A 21,863-nucleotide genomic window follows, 5' to 3' on the forward strand; every position below is an offset into this window, starting at 1 on the left:
TTAGTGTTGATTGTTCACAAAATAAAATAAAAAAAATCATATTTTATATCTTTATATGAAGCCTGAATTGTGGCAAAGGGTGAAAAAGTTCAACCGAATACTCGGTGTATGAATAATTCCTGGCTATTATTTTTTTAAAAGTGTGTACGAATAATGAAATCAGGTAAAAGACTTGGTTAACTTTCAGGAACTTTTTTGATAGATGTTAAGCATTTAAGTAATTTGAATTATGGGTGGATTCTTCATTCATGGACTGTGAGAGAAATCCATCCTACTAAGGACATTTGTATATTGTAACTATTGCAAAGTGTTATGTAAATATTTAACAATATTTACTTTTTGGAATACCTTATGTGTCCCTGATTCTAATATAGTTTTATTTTTAATTAAATGAGAATTGTTAAACCTAACATGTGTTCAGTGTTCAGGACCATCACAATTTTGTACTTCATTGATCCAAAAATGTAAATAGTAGGAAACTTGCTCAAAAAAAAATATACGAATTCTGTTCATCATTTTCAGATCCTTACATTAGCATAAAATGATGCAAAAATATAGAGTTGGTATGTTATTTTTCTTCAACAGTGACGAACAAGATGGAAAAGATCTCAAACTGGGTGGATTGGAATGACCAACAATGACGGTGAGTTTCAACAATGTTTTTATTAAACATATTAACATTAAGCAATAAATAATTATTTTATGAGAGGATCACCACTATTGTGGGATCTATTATATCTATTTCAGACTGTTAAAACACAACGGGAACTTTAAAACGCCTGTGTTGCTACGTAGGACGACCAAACGCCCTCTTTTGGTCAGACACTTTTTTACACCCGATCCGGGAGACCGGGAGGGTTTTACAACTTCATGAAAATGTCTGGCTTTAATTGGTTTTCAGTTGGACCATGTTTTTAAGTTGACTGACGTTTTGCCCGACAAATAAAAGGTGAGGTGCTTTTTTTTTTTCTTTTTTTTAAATTATTGTTTTTATGCGAGGCGGAGTGCTTAATTACTGCGTATGTGAACACTGGTGGATGGGCGGGGTAAACCGGAAGAGAAGTCGAGTCGCAGCTGTTCGAAAAAGTCCGAGATGCGCTCGTTTACAAGCGTGAGTGAGAAAGTTTGTTGCTGAAATAAGGTCGAGTAAGCAACCAATACTAAATCCCGTTCATGCGTCTGCGTTTCACCGTTGCCGGTCACATGACCGAGAGTTGCGTTACGTTTCCCGGTTGAACAAACCAAATCAACTGCGGTCGGTTCGCACCTGACGACTGCGGAGTTGAAGACAATGACGCCGGTAAAGGACAGGTGCACTCGCCTCTCATAAATGATTGAAAAAAAAGGCACATACTAATTGGTACTTTGAAGAACAATTTTAAGGTGGATATTTTCATGAATTGATAAAAATCCGCTGGGCAGGGTGTTTTTCAAAAATGGACAAAAAAATGGGGCCGTGATTCGTAAGGGCTAAACCCTGAACTGGCTTGATTGGACCAGGAAAGCAATACCCTCGTGAAGATAAAGCACTTTAAATCATGGATGCGTGGCCTGTAGAGAATAAATTGATATATAGTAATTTCATCTAAATTTTGAATGTAGGTCAGTGCCTCTGATAGTGTTTAGGCCAGCAGCGAAGGCCTTGTCTGGTCCCCACTGATGTTTTTTTCTCCAGATACATGTTTTGCAGTGTTCGGCCAAAAGTGGGGTCGTATATGTTCAGCCACGTCCTCATTTTTTTCTGTTCTAAACATGAGTAATATTTAAAAGTAACCACTAGAGGGCAGCACGTGAGAGAATCATCCTCGGTCATACCGGCAGCATGCGCGACGTTGTGGTTATTCATTTATTTATTTTTGCTTTGGTTGGGAGACTCGTTTCTTTTTACAAGTGTTGAAACATTGAGAGCTTGATGTTTTAAAAAAAAATCTTATGAAAATAATGCATTTCGCATTGTATGTGCTTGAATTTAGATTGCTTATCTGTCGGCAGTAACGTCATACAGGCCTAATAGATGTATTTTGTGTGTTGAGAACTACCGGTACGTGAGCTTTGTGGTGCTTGTGTAAGGAGTTTTGTGTTGTGTATTTGCAGTACCAGTGTGTTTGTATGAATGGCTAAATTGCAAAATTTACAATCGACCTAAATTCACAACACTGTGAAATCACTGTTATTGTGTATAATAATAATAATAAAAATAATAATAATAATCAGTCCTTGCCCACTTAGAAATTAAGCTGACTGGTGAAGCTTCGTCCCTCTGAGATGGGGAGGATTGTAACTTTTCTTTAAAAATTTCTATTTGTGATCAAGTTTAATATCGATGTGTGCCCGCGATTGGCTGACAACCAGTTCAGGGTGTAACCCCACCTCTACTGCCCAAAGACGGCTGGGATAGGCTCCGGCACGCCCCACGACCCTTGTGAGGATAAATGGATTAGAAGATGGATGGCTAGATATTATTGTAGCTTTACAAATATATGATTCCATCTGTATTATTCATTAAAGTGCTTCCGTCCATTTATTAGTAGGGATGTTTTTGTTTTTTAACAGAGTTTAATTGTTAGATCTGTCCTCAAGTAGTGTTACAACTCACCTTAGTACTGGGATAGGTAGTAACAATTTACCTCTTTGTAGTTTAGATTAATTTACATCATCTGTGATAGTGTAATAGGAGATCAAGTGTATGTTCTTTCTAGTGGACAAATATGGCTACGGCATGTCAACATTTGAGATGTCTAGCGCAAAGAACCACTGAGTTACACTTGCTCAAAAAAAAAAAAATGTTGCTATGACCCATGGTCTCTCCAACGTACAAAAACATCATATGAATAATTAAATCACAGTAATGTACATGCAACAGACAGAACACAAGAGTCGGCACGCTGGAATTGTTGACAAATCCTCAGCTGGAGCCTCGGTGGATGCAGTGGAGTCGGGGAGGGGGAGAAGTACAAAGTCCTCCACCGAGGCAAAGATCTCCGCAGGATAAGGCATCCGGTAGCTGAGCCCAATCATATTGGATTTCTGTCTCTATTTTACAGCGGCGGTGTGGTTAAAAAATGCTTTTAGGTTTTAAGGTTGTATAAAGCCATTGTGTCCATACATGCAGTACATTAACGTGCCGGTTAAGCAGGTATACGCAATTGTCCAAAGTGGCGGTAACGCAGCCAAGTCTGGAAGCTTCTGGAGGGCTTTGAAATAGGTCATGTTCACATCAGGGATGTCAGCATAAATTTTTCTGACTCCGCTGCTGAAGTGGTTCAAGCCAGTGGCCCGTGGGTGTAGGAGAAGAGCGTTGCGTGCATTGGGGGGGAGGGGAAGATCCTGATGGAGGACCAAAATTGCCTGTATGAAAAAAAAAAACTAAATAAACAGGAATATGAAAACTAGTAAATACTAGACATTGTATGTATGTATATATATATATATATATATATATATATATATATATATATATATATACACACACACACACACACACACACACATGAAGACTGGCTAACAATTCAGTAGTGAATTGCTGAGATTTAATGTAACACTCTTTTGCCTCAGTCGTAGGCAGTCAGATTTTTGGGGCTTTCAAAATGTGGTCTCGGGACCAGTCTTGAGTGCTATACTATCGTGACACTGGTGTAGAGTGTTCTGTTCTCGGGAGTATGTGTGTGCGTGTGTGTGTGTGCGTGTTTCTATAAAAGGACAGCCTAAAACATTGCCAACCAACCTAAATTCAAAACAGACCAGTGAGGTATTACTGTGGATGACAAGACCTTTTATTTTTTTGCGTAAGGACGAAACACAGAAGAGATCGTGTGCCACATCAAAATGTTTCTGGACTCGATAAGATATTTCAAGTCATCCCACTGTAAAAGTCAAGACGTTGAAGACACAGATTTTTTCATGTCATATGGCACAGGAAACTAAAACAAACAAAAAAAAAGCATCTCAAATTTGTTATTTACAGTGGACTGAGGGTAAGTGATTTGATTTCTCTTCCATAGACACGATCAGGACAATTTGTGATAACTTAGTCACGCAGTTCACAAATTGCAGCTGCCACCACTTAAAAAAACATCGAAAAAAAAATCTACAGTTTAAACCGTTTCACGCACCCTGTAACCTGACAGTCTGAGAAGCTGTGCACTGTCGTAACCGCTGTCCCTCAAAGGGTTAAAGGAAAACTCCAATTGCAGTTTGTCAGTCACGAAAGTCAAGATACAATGCAAACGTAGAGTGAGGCAGCCGGACTTGTTCTTGTTTGTTGAAGACATTTTACCTTTCATCCAAAAGGCTTCATCAGTTCCAATTTTTCCGGTGTGAAGTCTTTTTGTTGACGCTTTGGTGGCTGATATCAACAATATGGCGTTGCTGTTGTGGTTGTTGCCTCGTGGCAAACCAGTTAGGGCAACTCTACCCGAGGAATGGCGAAAAAATTTTTGGGGGGGGTGGTAATGCTCGGACGATAAATGATGACTCAAATGTCCTCCTCTGTTTTGAGACCACTTTTCTGTATTGGCGTAGTTTGCTTCTTTTACGCCTATTTTTTCAAACCAGTGGTCCTATCTTTCCAGATCTCTTTACAACTGGAAGAAACAAGACTCTGAATTAATGTTTCTTTAAAGTCCATATTTTTTCAGAAAATATTTTGAATTAAAATTATTTTTGTATGATTTTTCCATGTATTTTATTATTATTATTTTTTGTCGAGGACTCACTTCATAAAGCCGAGGGCAATCAGAGTGTCCAGGGCTCCCGAACTACATCCCTACACAGTGGTTTCGTTCTTCCAAGGTCCCGTCCGTATGTTCCCTGTCGTGTCCGACGCAAACAGACTATCTTCTTGCAGGCTTCGGTTTCTGCCAATCGTCACCCGCCGATTGATCGTAACATGTTGCCGAGGCAAAGTATTTCTCGGAAAAAATTTGGGCTCTTCCTCTTCACATTGTTTCTCCTTATCCTTCTCTGCTATCTTCAACATGTAGCCGGGTGACTCGAAATCTTGCGAATACAGCAAGTCGCAGGAATCCGGCATTTCGGAGCAACTCGTGGTCGCAAACTGGTCCGCTGAGCTGTACAAGTGCCACTGGCAAGCGCTCATCCTATGGGAAGGTAGAAGGAGGCTGTGGCTTGACGTGAGCGAGTCTTGTATGTTGTGGCAAGAGGTCTGGTGTTGTAAACTATGACAGGATGTCTGCTGCTGATCCAAGTGAGGGCTCGGGCAGGAAATTTGCAGGTCCGGGTGTTGGCTGTTGGACACCGGTGATCCCTCAAGGTAGTGTGCGGTGTGAGGGATTTCGAGCTGGGAGCTACCCACGCTCCCATCCATGCTGTTTGATGCCACGTGAGAGCGGTAGTCGCGGAGACACGGGCGCGGGTGATTGAAAGAGCGGGACTTGGTTCTGTCGATAAGGCAACTCTGCAGCGGCACGGAAGGACGAGGGAGCTCGTCGGAAAAGGCCAGGGGACGCGAAGGTGAGGGCGCTGACTCACTAAAAGGGGAGACCGGCGTCGCTACGGCGGATGTCATCGCCGCCACGCAGCAGGAAGCGGCGTGACGGGGGGTGAGATTTTGCAACGAGGATGCATCTTGATGGTACAAGCTTTGCACAAGTTGCGGCGAGAGAAGCGGTTTTTTGGCCAAGCATAAGGAGTCCGGGTGGCACTGCGGTTGATGGAGCTCCTGCCTCTGGCTTTGTCTCTTGCCGTGTCCCTCGGCAAGCTTGGATTTGGCCGGGCAACAAGCCCACCAGCGGTGCCAAACATCGTCACGTTTGGCACAGTGCTGGATGAGAAGAAAGAGTCCGAGAGTGACGCAGAATGCGCCGTATAGACAGCTGAAGATCATGTCCAAAAAACGTCCCAGAGACACCGCCATGGCTCCCAATGCCCACGTTGAGAGAAATAATAACAGGGTGAAAACGGTGGTCCAGAGCTGCGATTTAAACGAGTGCTCATTGGAAAGCTCGGATACACCTGGAATAAATCCGGCACACTCGCCAGCAGATCCAGACGCCGCCCCGATGTCGGGGTGGCACTGCTGGTCCGCGGACGACAACTGCTGCTGCTCCTCCGTCAAAACTCGGAGCTCATACTTCCTCTCGGGATGGCGTCTCAGTTGGATGTAAGTGCACAAAAAGTACACCAACATGATTAAGACCAAAAGACTCACGGGGGCATAGAATCCTCCCAGGCTCGGTTCCCATGCCATCCAGCAACTGTAAAGACAGCCAGATAGAAAAATAAGAATTCAAAACCAATTCTGAGGGCTTCGTCGAATGAATTAAAATATGACTTTCTTGAAATGAATACTTACTACAGTGCATCATCTCTGCTACCATAGTTTTCCATTCCAAAGGCTGCCGTGATTCCGACAATTAGGAGAGGTATGCCATTGCTTATAAGGTAGAATCTACAGGGAGGTGGGAAAAAAGTTTAGAAATTCGAAATAAAGGCAAAACATTTTATGCCCTTTTATTTATGTATTCAAATTGTAAAGCCGTCAATAATAGTGCCATACTCGGTCGGATCCCTTAAATGACCTGCTAGGCCGGAGGAGTTAAAATTATTCATTTGCAGAATGATTCTGATCCTTGATTCTATTGGACAATTTTGAAGAAAGGCAATGAATATATTTTTTGTAATGACAACTCCGGTGTTGGTGCAATGTAACGACCATATTGGCCCGAATATAAGACGGTGTTTTTTGCATTGAAATAAGACTGAATAGGTGGGGGTCGTCTTATATTCGGGGTCTAGACATTATACCCATTATGAATATTTTTTTTAAGGACAACTCCGGTGTTGGTGCAATGTAACTACCATATTGGCCCGAATATAAGACGGTGTTTTTTGCATTGAAATAAGACTGAATAGGTGGGGGTCGTCTTATATTCGGGGTCTAGACATTATACCCATTCACGACGCTAGATGGCGCCAGATATAGTGGGTCGAAGATCGGCCAGGTTAACCGTTAAGCTGAGGTGAAGTTATGAGGTAATTTATATTTCAAAAACCAGAAGTCATTCATTTACGAATGTGATTGCACTTTAGATTTGAATGAGACAAAATAACATGCTTTTTCTCTCAAATATATTGTTAGAATCATTTGTTCAGATGTACTCTAATTATTTTCTGTATAAAAAATAATTTGGTGTTCAAAAAGCCTTTTTATAAACTTGAGTCTTGAAAAAGAGGGGGTCGTCTTATAATCAAGGCCATCTTATATTCGGGCCAATGTAGTATTATCCAATCGTATCACAATCGTGTCTTGTTTTGAAGTGACAATCCACACAAAATGGACGCCATTGTCCAATAGCTGTAGAGGGGGGTGTGGTTAATTTGTACCTGAGAATCGTCGTTTTGCTTTCAGCCAGGACGGGACCGTTTGAGCCTGGGGCCTTAAGAGGGTCTTTGGACACATCGTTACAGATGTTTCTGGCAGTAAACGTCAGCCAAAGCATGGTAGACAAAGAAGCATACTGGAGCATAATTCCAACCTTAAGAGAGATGAAGATGTGAATGCGACAATAACGCCATTCCCCAGAAATTCTGATCAGTTAATCCTTCGATTATATAGATAGATAGATATTTTTTAAAAAGAGTAATCGACATAAATGGCATTTGAGTATAAGAAAAGATCATCTTGAATGAATCCTGTGACCTCACTGCTTGCAAGAGCGGCATCTGTGTTGTAGTCATTGCTGCACTGCTAACATTGTGACATTCTACTACCATTGAGCTTTTGTAATTACTTTTACTAGCCGATTCCTTTTTCGTTTAGGAAGACCTGCAACTACAGAACACCGTTTATGGAGCAAAATTTAAAAAGTAACCATTGTCAGATGGTTGGTTTTAGTGTGTTATTTTACGAGTCGTGATGCACATTGTCGGTTTTGATGTGGCTACGATAAAACCCAGTGGCGGGTGATGATTTTTATCAATATGCATCCATCCATCCATTCTCTGATCCGCTTATCCTCATGGGGGTCGCGGGTATGCTGGAGCCTATCCCTCCCGGCTGTCTTTGGGCCGTAGGCAACCCTGAACCGGTTGTCAGCCAATTGCAGGGACGCACATATCGACGAACAACCATTTGCGCTCACCCTCACGCCTAAGGACAATTTAGAGTGTTCCGTTAGCCTGCCATTCATGTTATTGGAATGTAGAGAGGAAACCGGAGTACCCGGAGAAAACCCACGCAGCCACGGGGAGAACATGTACTCCACACAGGAAGGCCGGAGCTGGAATCGAATCCGGTAACTCTGCCCTGTGACGTCGACGTATGTTGCACCAATGATGATGGGCTGAGTCTACTAAAGTGAAAGGTCGATCAGAAGTAATTACTTTTGCTTATTCCATGCCCCCTCCAATGGAACAACTCGCTCAAATATACTTTTGCATTTCTAATGCGATAAGAGCAGGCAGATCAGATCACTTGATGGAGATTGTGATAATAGGCTTCAGACCAAGGGCTCATCCCTTGAAGTGTCGCTCTAAAATCTTACAGCGCCTGAAGCAGTCATCCTCATCAAGAGCAATGTCTTTTGACAGTATTGCAAATTCAAATTGACGACAACCAAACGAAAGAAGAGCTTTTTTAAAAATGAGTTCGAAATGAACTGTCAACCCATTTGAAGAAATAAAAAATGGAAAAAAAGGATTTGACTGCGTTGACATGGTGACGCTACAGGCAAATAAAAACGTGCTCTGCTGTTCTGTCTCTGAAACTGTGCGAAACAGGCTATTGATGCCATGGACGGGTTTTAATTAACAAGTCTGCTAAAGATCTATGGTACATCGGATATAAAAAGGCTCCGCGCACTAAAAATGTTTTCCGCTATTCATGTGACCTCCAAAGTATAACCTCAGCTCTAACTGGGACCTTACACAAAGTGAAGGAAATTTGTTGGTTTTGGTTGGTTGAAGTTTGGTTCTTCTTGGTTTGAGCGGTTTATGCCTGGAAACTGCAGAATGACGGAGAAACATCTCTGCTCAAGGGCTATATGAATAAATTTAACTTGACTTGAGCATTAAAATACCCCAGCAGAACGATGGAGTCCACAGGAAGAGCACTTTCCAGCACCAACCTGCAAGGACTCCAAACAGATTGATATTCTCGGACACTGGGGTGAACCTCAGTGTTTGCCACTTACTGGAGGCAAGTCCAGAGTGGACTACAGTCCAACCTCCCTCGAGAGGACTGGTACCAGAGTCCAAGCTCTATGTGGAGGCAAGCCAGACTTTATCTAGTCAGAGCATCTAGACCTCGGACTCGGGCTCCTATCCCACGGCGCAAGGTTGTGTTTCACGACCCAAGAGGGAACTTCTGGAGCCGCCGAGTCCACAGTGCATCTGACACCTTTAGCTCCTCCTACAGGTGGTGAGCCAATGGGAACGGGGGACCCATGTTGCCCTTTCCGATGATGTCCGACCGGGCCCATGGATGCAGGCAAGGCCACCAAGCACTCGCAAATCGAGGACCACCTCCAGGGCTGGATTCAGAGGGCGTTCCCATTGACCCGTGTTTGGGTCAGGAAAAATTAGATGAAAATTAGGGCTCATCATTCAGTAAATGGCCCAGTGAGCCGTGCTTGTTCCGGATCGCTCACCTAAGAGCTATTTGCCATGGGTTATTGTGCCAGGGGCATATTGCCAAAGACAACAGCTCCTAGAATCATTGGGACACACAAATCCCCACCCACCACGATAAGGTGACCGCTTTGGGAGGAGACCTACATCACCTTTAAAACATTTTCATTAAGCTTCTTGTTATGGACATTTTCATATACAGGTACATTTTTTTTTTTTTTTAGCCAATGTTGCAATCTGAGCTGCTGTTGCAAATCGGTCATCCGTGTTTACGATACAATGAGAAAGTAGGGAAAACCAACTTACAATCTGACACAAAAAAGGAACGTTGATCTGATTAATGCCCCCGGCAAACACGCCGAACGTCAGTCCTGTGTGAAACAAAAAGTTGAGGAGTGTGTGCCATCCATTTCTGCTGATGCGGATCACGCTGGAGGAAAAAAAAAAATGTCGCGACAAAGGTAGTGGAAATATAATCTTCATGATGATTTTTTTGAAATCATTTTAAAGAATGACTTGATGATCACCTGTAATGGATTACATAGGTCATGATGGAGACCAGCAGACACAGCAGCATGACAGCTGTGCAGGCATACACCACTGGATGCAGGTAATCCCCAGGATATGGTGGGAAGGACAACACTCTCTTCAGATCCTGTAGTTGGATGTATTTAATATTTAAGTATGACATATCATTTACAAACACGTCAGACACACTTCTCACACTCAATGCAATCATCTAGCCATCCATTTCCTGCTTGAACCTGTTCCAGCTGACTTCAAACAAAATGTAGACTGACAACCTTGGACAGGTTGTCAGTCTGTCTCAAACAGAGACGGACGAAGTTTCCCCACTCATATTCACACTATAGCGGAGCGGGAATTGAATGCATGTCTGTCTGTTTTGTTTTGTTTTCGGCCCCGGCTGGACTAAAGGGTGTTTCTCTCCAGCAGGCGCGCCTGTTCTGTGTTTACCAATCAAGCCTGCCATGCATTTAAGGACTTCCAAGGTGCCTCGTCTCTCATCAGATTATTGACCTTGCTCGCTGTTATGCTTCAAGAATTTTTTACCTTTTTTTTTGTTGGAGGTTTTTTTTTTTGTTTGTTTTTTTCAGAATCAAGAATCGTGAGGAATTGCAACCCAATCGAAGAACCAGAATCGTTCAAATTCAATCAATGCCCAACCCTACCAGTAAGTGTGCTCGCTGATGTACAGTATAGTTACTGTTGGTGATGAAAATATGTATACTGTACTGCATATTTAGTCTAAGAGCGATCAACTAAGGTGGCGCAACAGGTGTCAAAGGCGGGTGGGGGGGACCGCTTATAGTTTTGGTGATGAAGGAAGTCTGATGGTTTTCACCATGGAAAATTTGGGAAACCACTGCAAGCAAGAATAGCATGAAGCTTAGAGTGATGGAATTGGAAGTGTAATTGGAAGGGTCAAAGTTAGCATTGCTATTTCACCACAGCATTTGTTCTGATCGCTTTCAAGAAATGTGTGTCACCCTTGCAACCATGCACAAATACTGATAAGCTGTCCACTGTAGTAACCGCTGTCCCTGAAAGGGTTAAAGTCCTTGTCTGAAGGGGGAACAAGTGTCCTGCCTCTGTTTTCAGTTGCGTGTTATTGCAGTGTCTGGATGAGCCAAGGCGAGCGAGCACCTGTCGCATATTTGCACTCAGTGGCAAAGTGCTGTTGTCAGATTATTTGCTTCCTTGCCTCCATGTATTCGGAATTGTTTGACTCATTCTGTGTCTGCCGCGCTTTGCTGCTCGGTTTTGACCAATGTGTTTACTGTTTTGGTCTTCTGTTTTTTCTTGCTACATCTGAGCTTTTTTTTCAGATGTTCTGTATTTTTGGATAATATTTTTTTCTGGTTATTTGGGGTGGCACTGACCATCTTCCTCATTTTTTTTTTTTTTTTTTTTTTGGTCATCGACCACCTTTCTGTCATAAACAGTGTTTTTGTAACTCTGCTATTTCAAGTCTTGCTTTGCGATCCTTTTTCACAGCTTTGCCGAATTCCTGACATCCAAATCGCATTTGAATGAAGTTTATCGCTTTGCTAATTTTGCTACATAAGTCAAATTTTTTGTGTTTTGCATGGCAGTTGGATCAATCTACCCATCTTGCATAACACTGCGTTCAAAACTCAGGAAAGGACATCCACAAACCCGCTCTGGGAGGGAAGCACCAATTTTGGCACAGTGCACTGAAATGGACAAAACGTAAGGAAATGCAGACACGAAGGACATTTATCAGTGGTGATTTCACCGAGTGTTAGCCTTAAGATCTTTCAGAAGCTCCAAAATTGCATTGTGAAGTAGGTGATACGTTTATAATGTATATACACTTTTTTTGGCATGTGAGCTACTTTATTTATTTATTCATTCATTTAAAATATACTTTGAATTCTTTATAAGTACAATATATATTGGTGTACTTTGTATAATTGCATGAACCCATATCAGTGAGGCCTGTAACGGGTCGACTGCCTGCCCTGTATGTGAGTCAAGTGACACATTTCAAAACGGAGGAAGGCTGGAGTGTACTCTTACTGTAACTCATTCACTGTGAATGACAGGAAGCTATATTTCAATAGTTTAAAACGTAGAGGGGTGGCAGTAATTGAGTTAATACCATAAGAGCGACCAACACTCCCCGAGCTAGCTACATACCCTTAGTTAGCTACACTCCCTTAGCTAGCTACACTCCCTTAGCTAGCTACTAGTAGCTCACAAGCTACTTAACATTTAGACTCCCATTTAGACATTGGGCACCCCTGGTTTATAGTTTTGTTTCTGGCTTTTCAAAAATGTTACACGGGTAAAAAAAAAAAAAAAAAAAAGACTGAGCTCCTCTAGTCTCCTCCTTGCCACACTAATCGCAGCCACTTTTATGCACAGCAATGCCAGTTTACACCTAGCATTCAGAAGTGGACTCTTTCTTTAAAAGGTTTTAAGAGTCACTAAGGATGCAAAATCAGCCATGGCAGTTTGTCTCAGGTCTTTAAAATGTCCCATTTTGGGTGCTACATTAATTTCTTTGGATCTATTGCTTCAAAGTAGCAAAACAGAAACACTTGGTAGACACCTCTGTGCACAGTTAGTAGATGATCTTTGCGCCATTTTTTGGATGTGCAAACTTTTATAAATCTGACCCATTGTCTTTTGTCTCTCAATAGAACCGACTATATGTATGCATAATTCAAGATAAGTGAAGGGAGGGATCGCAAGCTAAGTATCTGTATTTATGCTGCGGTCTACTCGGGTCCTCGTGTATTTTAGAGACATGTCATGTTTTCCACCTCCTCCTTTCTGTTCTCTCTGGGCCATCATGTGCCCTCATAATGCTTCACTGAGCAAGCCATCTATTAGACAAAGCATGACTGATTTAAATCATTTGCAAAGCTCATAAAAAAACGAAAACACTCAACGGTACACTACGCTGCACATTGTGCCATGATATCACTATTTTGAAAACACGCTTCTTTTGTTACTGCATGTGAAGCTGAACACAAGTTTGCAAATGCATATTAATTAGAAGACAGTATTGTGTGAATGCAAAATGACACACTGTGTAAATTCTGCTACCCCCTTCCCAAAAAAGCAAGATTGCTGTGGAACAAGCATGATGCAGTTTTTTTTCAGCGTGATGATCAAAGGTGAGCAAACACCTATTCGATAATCACTGTTGATGTCAAAACCAAACACTCCTGAGAGTCAAAATGACCCATTTAACAGAGCCTGCCTTTTTTTGTTTCTTCTTTTTATTACAGGCTATATACAGTATATTATTACATTGCAGTACAGTATATATAATGACCTAGCAGTGGCTAGAATATGGAGTGCGTCACATCAGCGGGTGAATATTTTTACCGTACAATCGCAATTGATCGTGATTTTAACTATCACACACTAGCTTCACGGTAGACCTTAATTTGATCTGGGGAAGTTTCATTAATTGGCAGCAGTGATGTGAGGACTCATACTAAGGTAACAAATAAACTCAGTGTGCACTCAACCCTCCCGTCATGTTGTTTATAACCATCGCTGATTTAGGTGACTCGCTCTACAATGACTCCAAAATACAACTAAATGCTAATTACATCGTTTTTTTTGTGTACATTTTAAATTATAGACCACGTTTGTAAATCAATGTACCACACTGCAAACAATTAAGGCAAATAAACTAACCTTTAATATAAGATGTAAGCATAAGGCTTTCGTAGCTTTGACAATTTTTTTCAAGGCACCAATTGTGCTTTAAACAAGTAGCTATACGATCACATACAAGTATATGAACATTTTTTTAAAATCATTTGGGCTTAACCCACACTAGTGGGCTTTTATTGACTTTTTTAATGCTCTATGGAATTAATTCAAATTCAACATACATGCTCATGTTGTACACTGTAAAAAAAAAAGGGGGAGCGACTTGACTGATATTATTAACGGTCTAATTAAAAAACACTTACCATTTGACGGTCGGGAGTCGCACTTGTGAAACTCTGCTCTCTGCGCCCCTTCCTACTTTGGGCTCCACACAAAAGACCCCGACACGTTTAAAAAGATTGTATATATTTCAAGATGTATACATATATATATGTTTTTGCATCGAGGTAGTAGGATAGGGTGTTCGAATAACGGCGGTCATGCTCCGACTCGGTGAAGCGAAGATCCACGGATTAGTGGAAGCCTCCATCCGCACGGCCTCAACTGGCCACAGTCAGTGCAAAAACTGCGACGACTCTCGACTGACGTCAATGGGCCGAACCTGAACGTAGGTGATGGGGAAGCTGCGTTTATTTATGCTCCCTGATGGTCCATAATTTGAACGGTGCGGTCTTAACCATTTAAATTGACGAATACAACCACTTAGTGACGGTGTAAAATAACAGGGTGTTGCACGCAATGCATTATTTCGAGCCTGAATTCAGGTCAGTGAAGATAGCCTGATGTACCGTGCTGTGACGTCGAAGCAAGAATGATGATGCTCGACCTCAGCTGACAGCCACATATCTAAATATCTTTGGCACTTAATTTATTTCAAATGTTTACTGAATATTGATTTGTTTATATTTTCCCCACAACTATTTTTTAACATTTTATCTATATTACAATATACTGTACTGTATTACTTATGTATGTATATACAAATATGTGAATTCGTGAATAGGTAAATAAGAAATGCTCTCTCTCTCTCTCTCTCTCTCTCTCTCTCTCTCTCTCTCTCTCTCTCTCTCTCTCTCACTGACACACACACACACACATACATACTTTGATTATTAATTATAAGTGACCATACAGATGGCCCATTGATTGTCATGATGTAAATAATTTAAAATAGCAGCGTGATTTTACCCATCATTCTTCGTACATCAGCTTTTATATCTTATTACAAACCCCAAATTGTCAAGATATTTGTAGTCCTGGACGGTTAAAGTTTAATACGTTGTTTTTTCAAATGTTTAATGACTTTTTAAATGCGTAAGTTTTAAATGTACTACTGTATGTGAATGCACCTAATGTTTTGTGCAATAAGCGAGTCTCGTCTGCATACTCCATTCGTGATCCTCTGAATTTTAGAGATGAACCGCAAAGGTAACATATATTACTAACAATAAGATAAATATTAAAATACAAGCATCTACCTGTGATATGGCAGGAGTGTAATGAATTAATGAACTATCTTGTAAAGGTGTAAAAGGTCCCTCTAATACTGTCCAAAATGTCAGGAAAAGCCTACTAAATTAGTTAAACTTTATTTGGGGTTAATCAGAGGCTGTTTAAGTGATGGCAGTTTTGTGCCGACTCCCATTTAATTTCGGTTTGAATGTTTAGGGTTAATTTTGAACACAGCAACATCCCAGTCATTTCTCTATTTAGTTTTAACTCCACCCTCAAGGATTTTACTTAGTTTCAGTTGATTTTTTTTATATCACAGTTTTCAATGATTTATCTGCACCTCATTTGTTTTTATTTCACAGAACCTGGCATTTAAACAGGTTTGCGTTGACTTCTTATGTAAACCATTGGACAAAATAGTGCAATATATATATTGTACACTAGATGGCGGCATTCATCTTCCTGTCCTTTTTTTTCTGCTCGACAATCGCTGCTCCGATTTAACATAAATTACGTGAAACGGGTTTCAAGTGTTATCAGACCTATTCAACTCCAAATGCATATACAGTACAACATATTTATTGATATGAGGGGAAAAACTGTCGATTTGTGCCAATAGGTAAAAGTTACATTCTTGGTCGTGTAGGAACTTAACTACAGTACAGCAGGGAAAAAAAAAAAAGATTTTTTTGAGGGGGTAGCGTACATGTATGGGCATTTATAGTGGAGATGGGCCTTTGTGGCAAATGTGTCTGGCCATTTCTGTTGTTGTTGGGTGGGAGTTTCCAGCTATACAGCTGAGGGGAAACACCACAGGATGTCCTTTTCCACATTCCTTCAGGACAGAATAATACAGTGTACGTGGTGGACTTTATCGAGTTGTTGTTGCTATTTTTTTTACAGTTCAATATCATGATCAGACTACTGCATTCAGTCAGATTTATTTTGTATCTTACCACAAACCCACTTAATATACACGGTGCAATAAAAGTCCATCCGTTGTTAGATAGTACTTAAGAGTCCAGTTTCCTGTAAATGAGATGTGCCAGTTTACAAAAAAAAAAGTAAAAACAATTTTAAATTGTAGGTTGGCAAATAGATAAAAATAACAAGGTCATCAAGAGATGATTTTGCATTTCCATAACATTAACTGCCAGGTCAATATAATTTATTAATTACCAGGAATGTACTAGATAAATTATATTTATAATTAAATACATATTTTTTTAAAAAATGAAAAGAACAAGGGATTTTTTTTTGTTGCTTTTATATAAATATTAACACGGGTCAATGTCACACACAACATAATACTGTGCTTTGACTCAGAAAGGAACAATAAGAATGAGGCATGTAGTTTGCTTTATTGACATGAGGAGTTTATGAAGCTTTCCAAGTGCGAGTGTGACAGCTGGGAATCCCACTTTACTATCATGTCACATGGTACATGCACTCGATCCCCCTGATCCTTCCCCTCATCCTGTTCTCTCACTAATGCTGTCTACAGCACGGGAGAGAGGAAAAAAAAGCTTGAGGGATTTAGATGAGCAGAGGCAGCACAGACAAAGCGAGAGGCAAAGGAAAAGCAGTGTGAGGCCACACTTCAACCGGCCAGATTTCCAAAGAAGGGAAAGACGGGAGCATGGAAGGTATACACAAATAAAACGGATGTATTTTACGGAACAATTGAAGCGGTTCTCCACTTCTGTGAGATCAAATGATTGAGACCAAAATAGCACGTCGGATGGGAGAGAAGAGGAGCTACCGGGAAGAGGCGAAAAAAATGTTAGTTAAGGAAGAGAAGGAAGCAGTGATGTGAGTTGACAAGTATAGCTCATTTGTGTTTTGACCCTGCGGTGTGTGTGCGTGTGTGTGTGTGTGTGTGTGTGGTGTGTGTGTGTGTGTGTGTGTGTGTGTGTGTGTGTGTGTGTGTGTGTGTGCCCTCTGTGTGTGTGTTTGTGTGAAGACCTCCCCACCCTCTCACAGCTAAAACCTCCTCTTCCACTTTAACAAGCTTGCGACGACTGGAAGTCACCCCGAGTCTCGCTGAACACCATGGAACAGGTGAGCCATAACTTACACATATAGTACTTTACATTCGTACACACACTTCCACGCATACTGTTAAAAATTGCAGTGAAAATGATGAATGATGGTCTATGTTATGCTTTTAACCGCTTATCTGGCAAAACTTTTTAATTTCTGAAAATGTAGAAGTCAAACCTTTTCTTTTCAATATCTGTATCGCGCCCACGAGTCTAAACACGGCATTCTTCTTAATGTTGCGATCATGCGATCTAAATAAAACCATGTCGGGGGCGGCCATTTTGTAACTCTTGCTGTCGACTAAATATGACATCATCACGACCAATCACGGCTCATCTGTTTTCTGGGTTTGAGCCATTCCATTGTCCATTCTCTTGCCGTCAATCTTGTACATACAGTCCACTGAGGTGTAACTTACAATTTCGAATATTAATACAATGTCAAATTTCTTCGTACATCAGCCGCAACTAAATATTTGTCGTCGGTGAACATGCCGGCGCCATCACAACGACAAGTCTTGCCCTCACTGAGTACACACAAGACAGTGAAGTTGTTTTGTCATGTTATCAATGTAACAGTGGAGTCCGGAAGCGTGTTGTGGCGTAAACCTGCCACTTCGGTTTTGATGCCATTTGTTTTAAATTGGAACGTAATGTCAACTGGTTGAGCCATTTTGGATGATAGCCGAGATCCATTTTGATCAACATGACATAAGCAATTTGATCGTGTTGGAAACAGAAGAGAATTGGACATAATCATTTGCATGGATGTGCCAAAGCTTTTGCCACTTGTTTAATAAAAAAAACAAAATTAAAAAAAGAGAAACTTTTTTTTATGTGAGTAAGTGACACAATGGGGGGAGGGCGCGGTTGTGCAGCCATCTGTGACAAACTCCACCAAAGAATGCATCACAAGGTTTAAGACAAATTTTTTTCTCTAATATGCCATTGAATACGATGCATACATTCCTTTTCATGTGTTTTATTTGTTGTCCTCACTTGTATTTGATGATTGGCTTGGCGATATCAAATGCTTGTGTTGCCGAGTACTGAAGTGGATGATGTCAAGTTACCTTTCGAGGGCTTGTTCAGAGCTTAAAAAAAGTTCCATATATTCTTGAAGGGGTTTTCTCTGTTTCATTGCGCATACCACATTTGGATTTTGTTGATCAATTTTGGGTTTTGAAATTTTTCATACACGTGAAACAAAGCAAAGCAAAGAAAAAAAAAAAATCAATATTTAGCAACATGTCAGGAACGCCGGTACACATTTCATCAAAGTTGAATGTGCTATCGTCTTAATTGTCTTTATTATTAATGTGGACATACCATACATAATTGGGGCTGTAAGATAATTATGGTTATATAAAGGCAGCTGCTCGCTGGTGTGACGTCCTGCGATTTACGTGATCCAATTTGTCGACGAATTGCAACTATTATCGGTGACTCGTCGATGAATTGTTTGTGGCAGTCCTACTTGAGAATTGTTCTCGCATAGCCTCCCTACAGAGACTGGGTTTTTGCTCAACTATACGCTACGCGTGAATTGTGAAGTTAATTTAAGCCTAGCATGCTGTTGAAGTTGGATGACGGCCTGCGGGCCCATCGATGACTTCTTGCAACTTTATTGCTTATTACATCCCAAAAAAAAAAAAGATAAATCGCGTAAACTCACTGTCATTGTTATGCGTTGTGTGTAGAATTTTAATAAGGCAACAGTCCCAAAACAAAAGGTGGAAAAAGTTCATCGCGTAAATCGATCATGTGATGGCATTTTCCTCAAGTTGTACGATGTATTTGTAAAGCATTCTTGAGAATCAGTGTCTTCTCTTTCGAATGCAGTCATTTGCACTTTCATGTCGTACAAAGTAGGTGTTGTCAAATGTCAAAATTCACGAGAAATATTGGCAACCTTCACACTTCGCTGAATTCAGTATCCAACGACCTGACATTTTCGTACCGTTGTCCAAAGGGGCTCACGATGCAATTCACTTCCAGGCTGAGCTCATCTGTGCTGAGGTGTGGAGCTTGTGAGTGAATGAGTATCTCCTTGTGCAAATGTGCATTTGTTTTCTCTGCTCCAGTTCACTCAACTTCATCTGTGCTTAAAATAGAACTATGAAAGCTTGTCGTGTGTGTGTGTGTGTGTGTGTGTGTGTGTGTGTGTGTGTGTGTGTGTGCTTACATTTCTGTGTCTGTTTGATCCTGACCTGATAAAAAAAAAAAAAAAAAAAAAAAATCCTGTAGCGTGCTCTCCCGGAGGGCTCTGGAAGGTCAACGGAATATCTAGTTTACTGTTTTGGGGGTCATAATTATATTTTTTAAAAATGGTCATACGCTAGCAAGACCAATAGTTGTGATATGTACAAAAAAAAAATAAAATCGCCTTGTGGTGTATGTTCTGTAGTCCTTCTGTATGCACATCTGTTGTGTCCCACAGCAGCACCAGTTTCAGTGCGTGTCCCAATTGGCTTTTTGTCACGTCATCATCATAAGAGTCCCTGGTTGGGTTGAAATCAGTGCTTATACATTTGCGTCCATCCATTCATTTTGTTTACCACTTATGCTCATTAGAGTGGCGGGTGTGCTGGAGCCCACATATCAAGCAAATCTTTCTAGAACTGATGGAACTTTATTTCGGGTTCATCAGAGGCTTTAAAAATGGTGCCAGGTGTTTGTTTTGCTCCCTTTGAACACGAGTTTGAATGTGATTGGTGGTTAATTCCGAACAGAGCGACAGTGACAGTGTAGGAGGACGTGTTTTGACTGTAAGAGGGACTGTGCACAATTTGTCAGCCACACATCAGTTGTTTGTTTTTATTTGCGCTCTTTAACATATCTAATTAGAGTGTGTGTTTGTGTAGAAAGTATGCTCTTATAGCTCACCCTCAAGTGGACAGTTTGCGCCGTAGCAGCATGCTTCACTGGCAAGGATTAGATGATTAGATTAAAACAGATCTCCTCGTGCTTCTCCAAAAGACAGATGGATGTGTTCCGGCCCTCCAACGTTGAACGTTTTGTTTTCATTTTGCAAACCAATGCGTAAAATGTTATAAAAGATAAATAAATAACAACAATTAAAAAGAGAAAAAAAATAAATGTACGTTGCATACGTCCAATCAAGTCTACCCTCTCGTCCAATCAGCTGTCAATATGATTCCCTGGCCCCGCCCACCTCCCAACCACTTCCTCGTCGGAAAATGTGACCGTTGTAATGTTTTTCGCTATTTGTTTGCAATTAATTTTCTTTTGTTTTCTGCTTGAAATTTTTGATTTTATGTTGTGTTTCTTCTTTTTCAATGTGTGCTTTTTTTTTCTCAATTCATTTTCTTTTATTTGTTTTTTTTTGTTTAATTTCCCAAGCCACGCAGAGCAGCAACCAAAATAAGCAGGTTGCCGACGCCTGTGCTAACCAGTCGACCACCCGTGCCACCAATAATAATAATAATAATAATAATAATAATAATAATAATAATCCCTCTGTCAGGAAAAGAAATACTGCCTCAGATGTATTATAAAGTCAAGAGCTGAGCAGCCCAAGGTGCCACAATTTAAAAATCATATGGCTAAAGACGTGTTTGTTTTCAGCGCCTGTGTTTCATTTGCTTTGTTCTCACATCAATGTAGACAAAAGGCTGTTTTTGAGATGTTAATCCTTAATCTGACCTGCTTTCTAGTGCTGCCGTGATCATAGCAGATTACAGAAGCGGGGGTGTGATAAACATAAAACATAGTTCCATAGTTAACTCCCGCTTGCTGTCATACATATCCAGGATAAACATGTAAACTATGTGTAATACTGTGTATGAAGTATATTTGTTTTTAATGTAAACCTGACACAAATTTACATGTGCATTGTACATCAAATAATATGTAAATAGCTTTTCATGTTTTTGCTTCAAATGCAGACCGAGGGCTGAGCAATCTTGCCTAAAATTCATATCGTGGTGTGAATTGAATCTTTTCACAGTCATGATCCCTATCGTGATATAAATTTACACTCCCTGAAAAACTTCGCCACCTTCATTTCTGTCGTTTTCCACTTTAGCTGTCTCTTGACGCTCCTCTGCATCTACAATAACACTCCTTAAGGTTGACTGATTAGACTAGACAGTTCTGTTTTTTTTTTTCACCTTTTTCTCTGCTCTGCTTTCCTGCCTTCAAAATGTTCCCTTCCCGTTCACTCATGATAGACCTTGACTTATATAGGTGTCCAAGTTATAACAAAAAGTGGAAAGTTAGAAAGGGTGGACAGGCCACCAGAAGTGCTGGAGCCTATCCAGGGTGTCTTCGGGCCGTAGGCGGGGTACACCCTGAACCGGTTGCCATCCAATCGCAGGGCACACATAGACAAACAACCATCTGCGCTCACACTCACATCTCGGGACAATTTAAAGTGTTCCATTAACCTCCCATGCATGTTTTTGGAATTTGGGAGGAAACCGGAGTACCCGGAGAAAACCCACACGGGCAAAGGGAGAACATGCAAACTCCACACAGGAAGGCCAGAGCCGGAATCGAACCCTGAACCTCTGCACTCGCGCTAACCAGTCAACTACCGGGCCGCAGTCAGATATATATATATATATATATATATATATA

General features: G+C 40.9%; 2 protein-coding genes and 1 long non-coding RNA gene across 6 annotated transcripts in view; 2 read left to right on the forward strand and 1 right to left on the reverse strand.

Annotated features, from left to right (window-relative positions):
- Nucleotides 1–3,751: 3,751 nt before the first annotated feature.
- On the reverse strand, nucleotides 3,752–14,581 carry adgra1a (adhesion G protein-coupled receptor A1a). Its single transcript, XM_019892581.1, has 6 exons — nucleotides 14,070–14,581; nucleotides 10,116–10,243; nucleotides 9,895–10,018; nucleotides 7,345–7,496; nucleotides 6,314–6,409; nucleotides 3,752–6,215 (listed from the first exon to the last, which is right to left on the reverse strand). Exons 1-6 carry the CDS (start codon nucleotides 14,070–14,072, stop codon nucleotides 4,766–4,768), a joined length of 1,953 nt encoding a protein of 650 aa, XP_019748140.1. The 5' UTR covers nucleotides 14,073–14,581; the 3' UTR covers nucleotides 3,752–4,765.
- Nucleotides 9,971–10,618, forward strand: LOC109529276 (uncharacterized). Its single transcript, XR_002170809.1, has 3 exons — nucleotides 9,971–10,049; nucleotides 10,134–10,198; nucleotides 10,540–10,618. It is a non-coding gene; the product is annotated as an uncharacterized LOC109529276 (long non-coding RNA).
- Nucleotides 14,582–16,573: 1,992 nt separating the features above from the next.
- Nucleotides 16,574–21,863, forward strand: part of LOC109529316 (rho GTPase-activating protein 23-like) — a 21,421-nt gene continuing 16,131 nt past the window's right edge. The window contains exons 1-2 of one of the 4 annotated variants that reach the window (XM_019892645.1): nucleotides 16,574–17,031; nucleotides 17,231–17,280. In XM_019892645.1, the coding sequence (XP_019748204.1) occupies nucleotides 17,272–17,280 (9 nt within the window). In that variant the 5' untranslated portion in view covers nucleotides 16,574–17,031; nucleotides 17,231–17,271. Of the gene's footprint in view, nucleotides 17,032–17,182; nucleotides 17,281–21,863 lie in introns of all 4 variants that reach the window. The other 3 variants (XM_019892646.1, XM_019892647.1, XM_019892644.1) reach the window with 3 other exon arrangements.

This window comes from Hippocampus comes, unplaced genomic scaffold (genome assembly GCF_001891065.2).
Source record: "Hippocampus comes isolate QL1 unplaced genomic scaffold, H_comes_QL1_v1.1 scaffold47, whole genome shotgun sequence".
Taxonomy (NCBI): domain Eukaryota; kingdom Metazoa; phylum Chordata; class Actinopteri; order Syngnathiformes; family Syngnathidae; genus Hippocampus; species Hippocampus comes.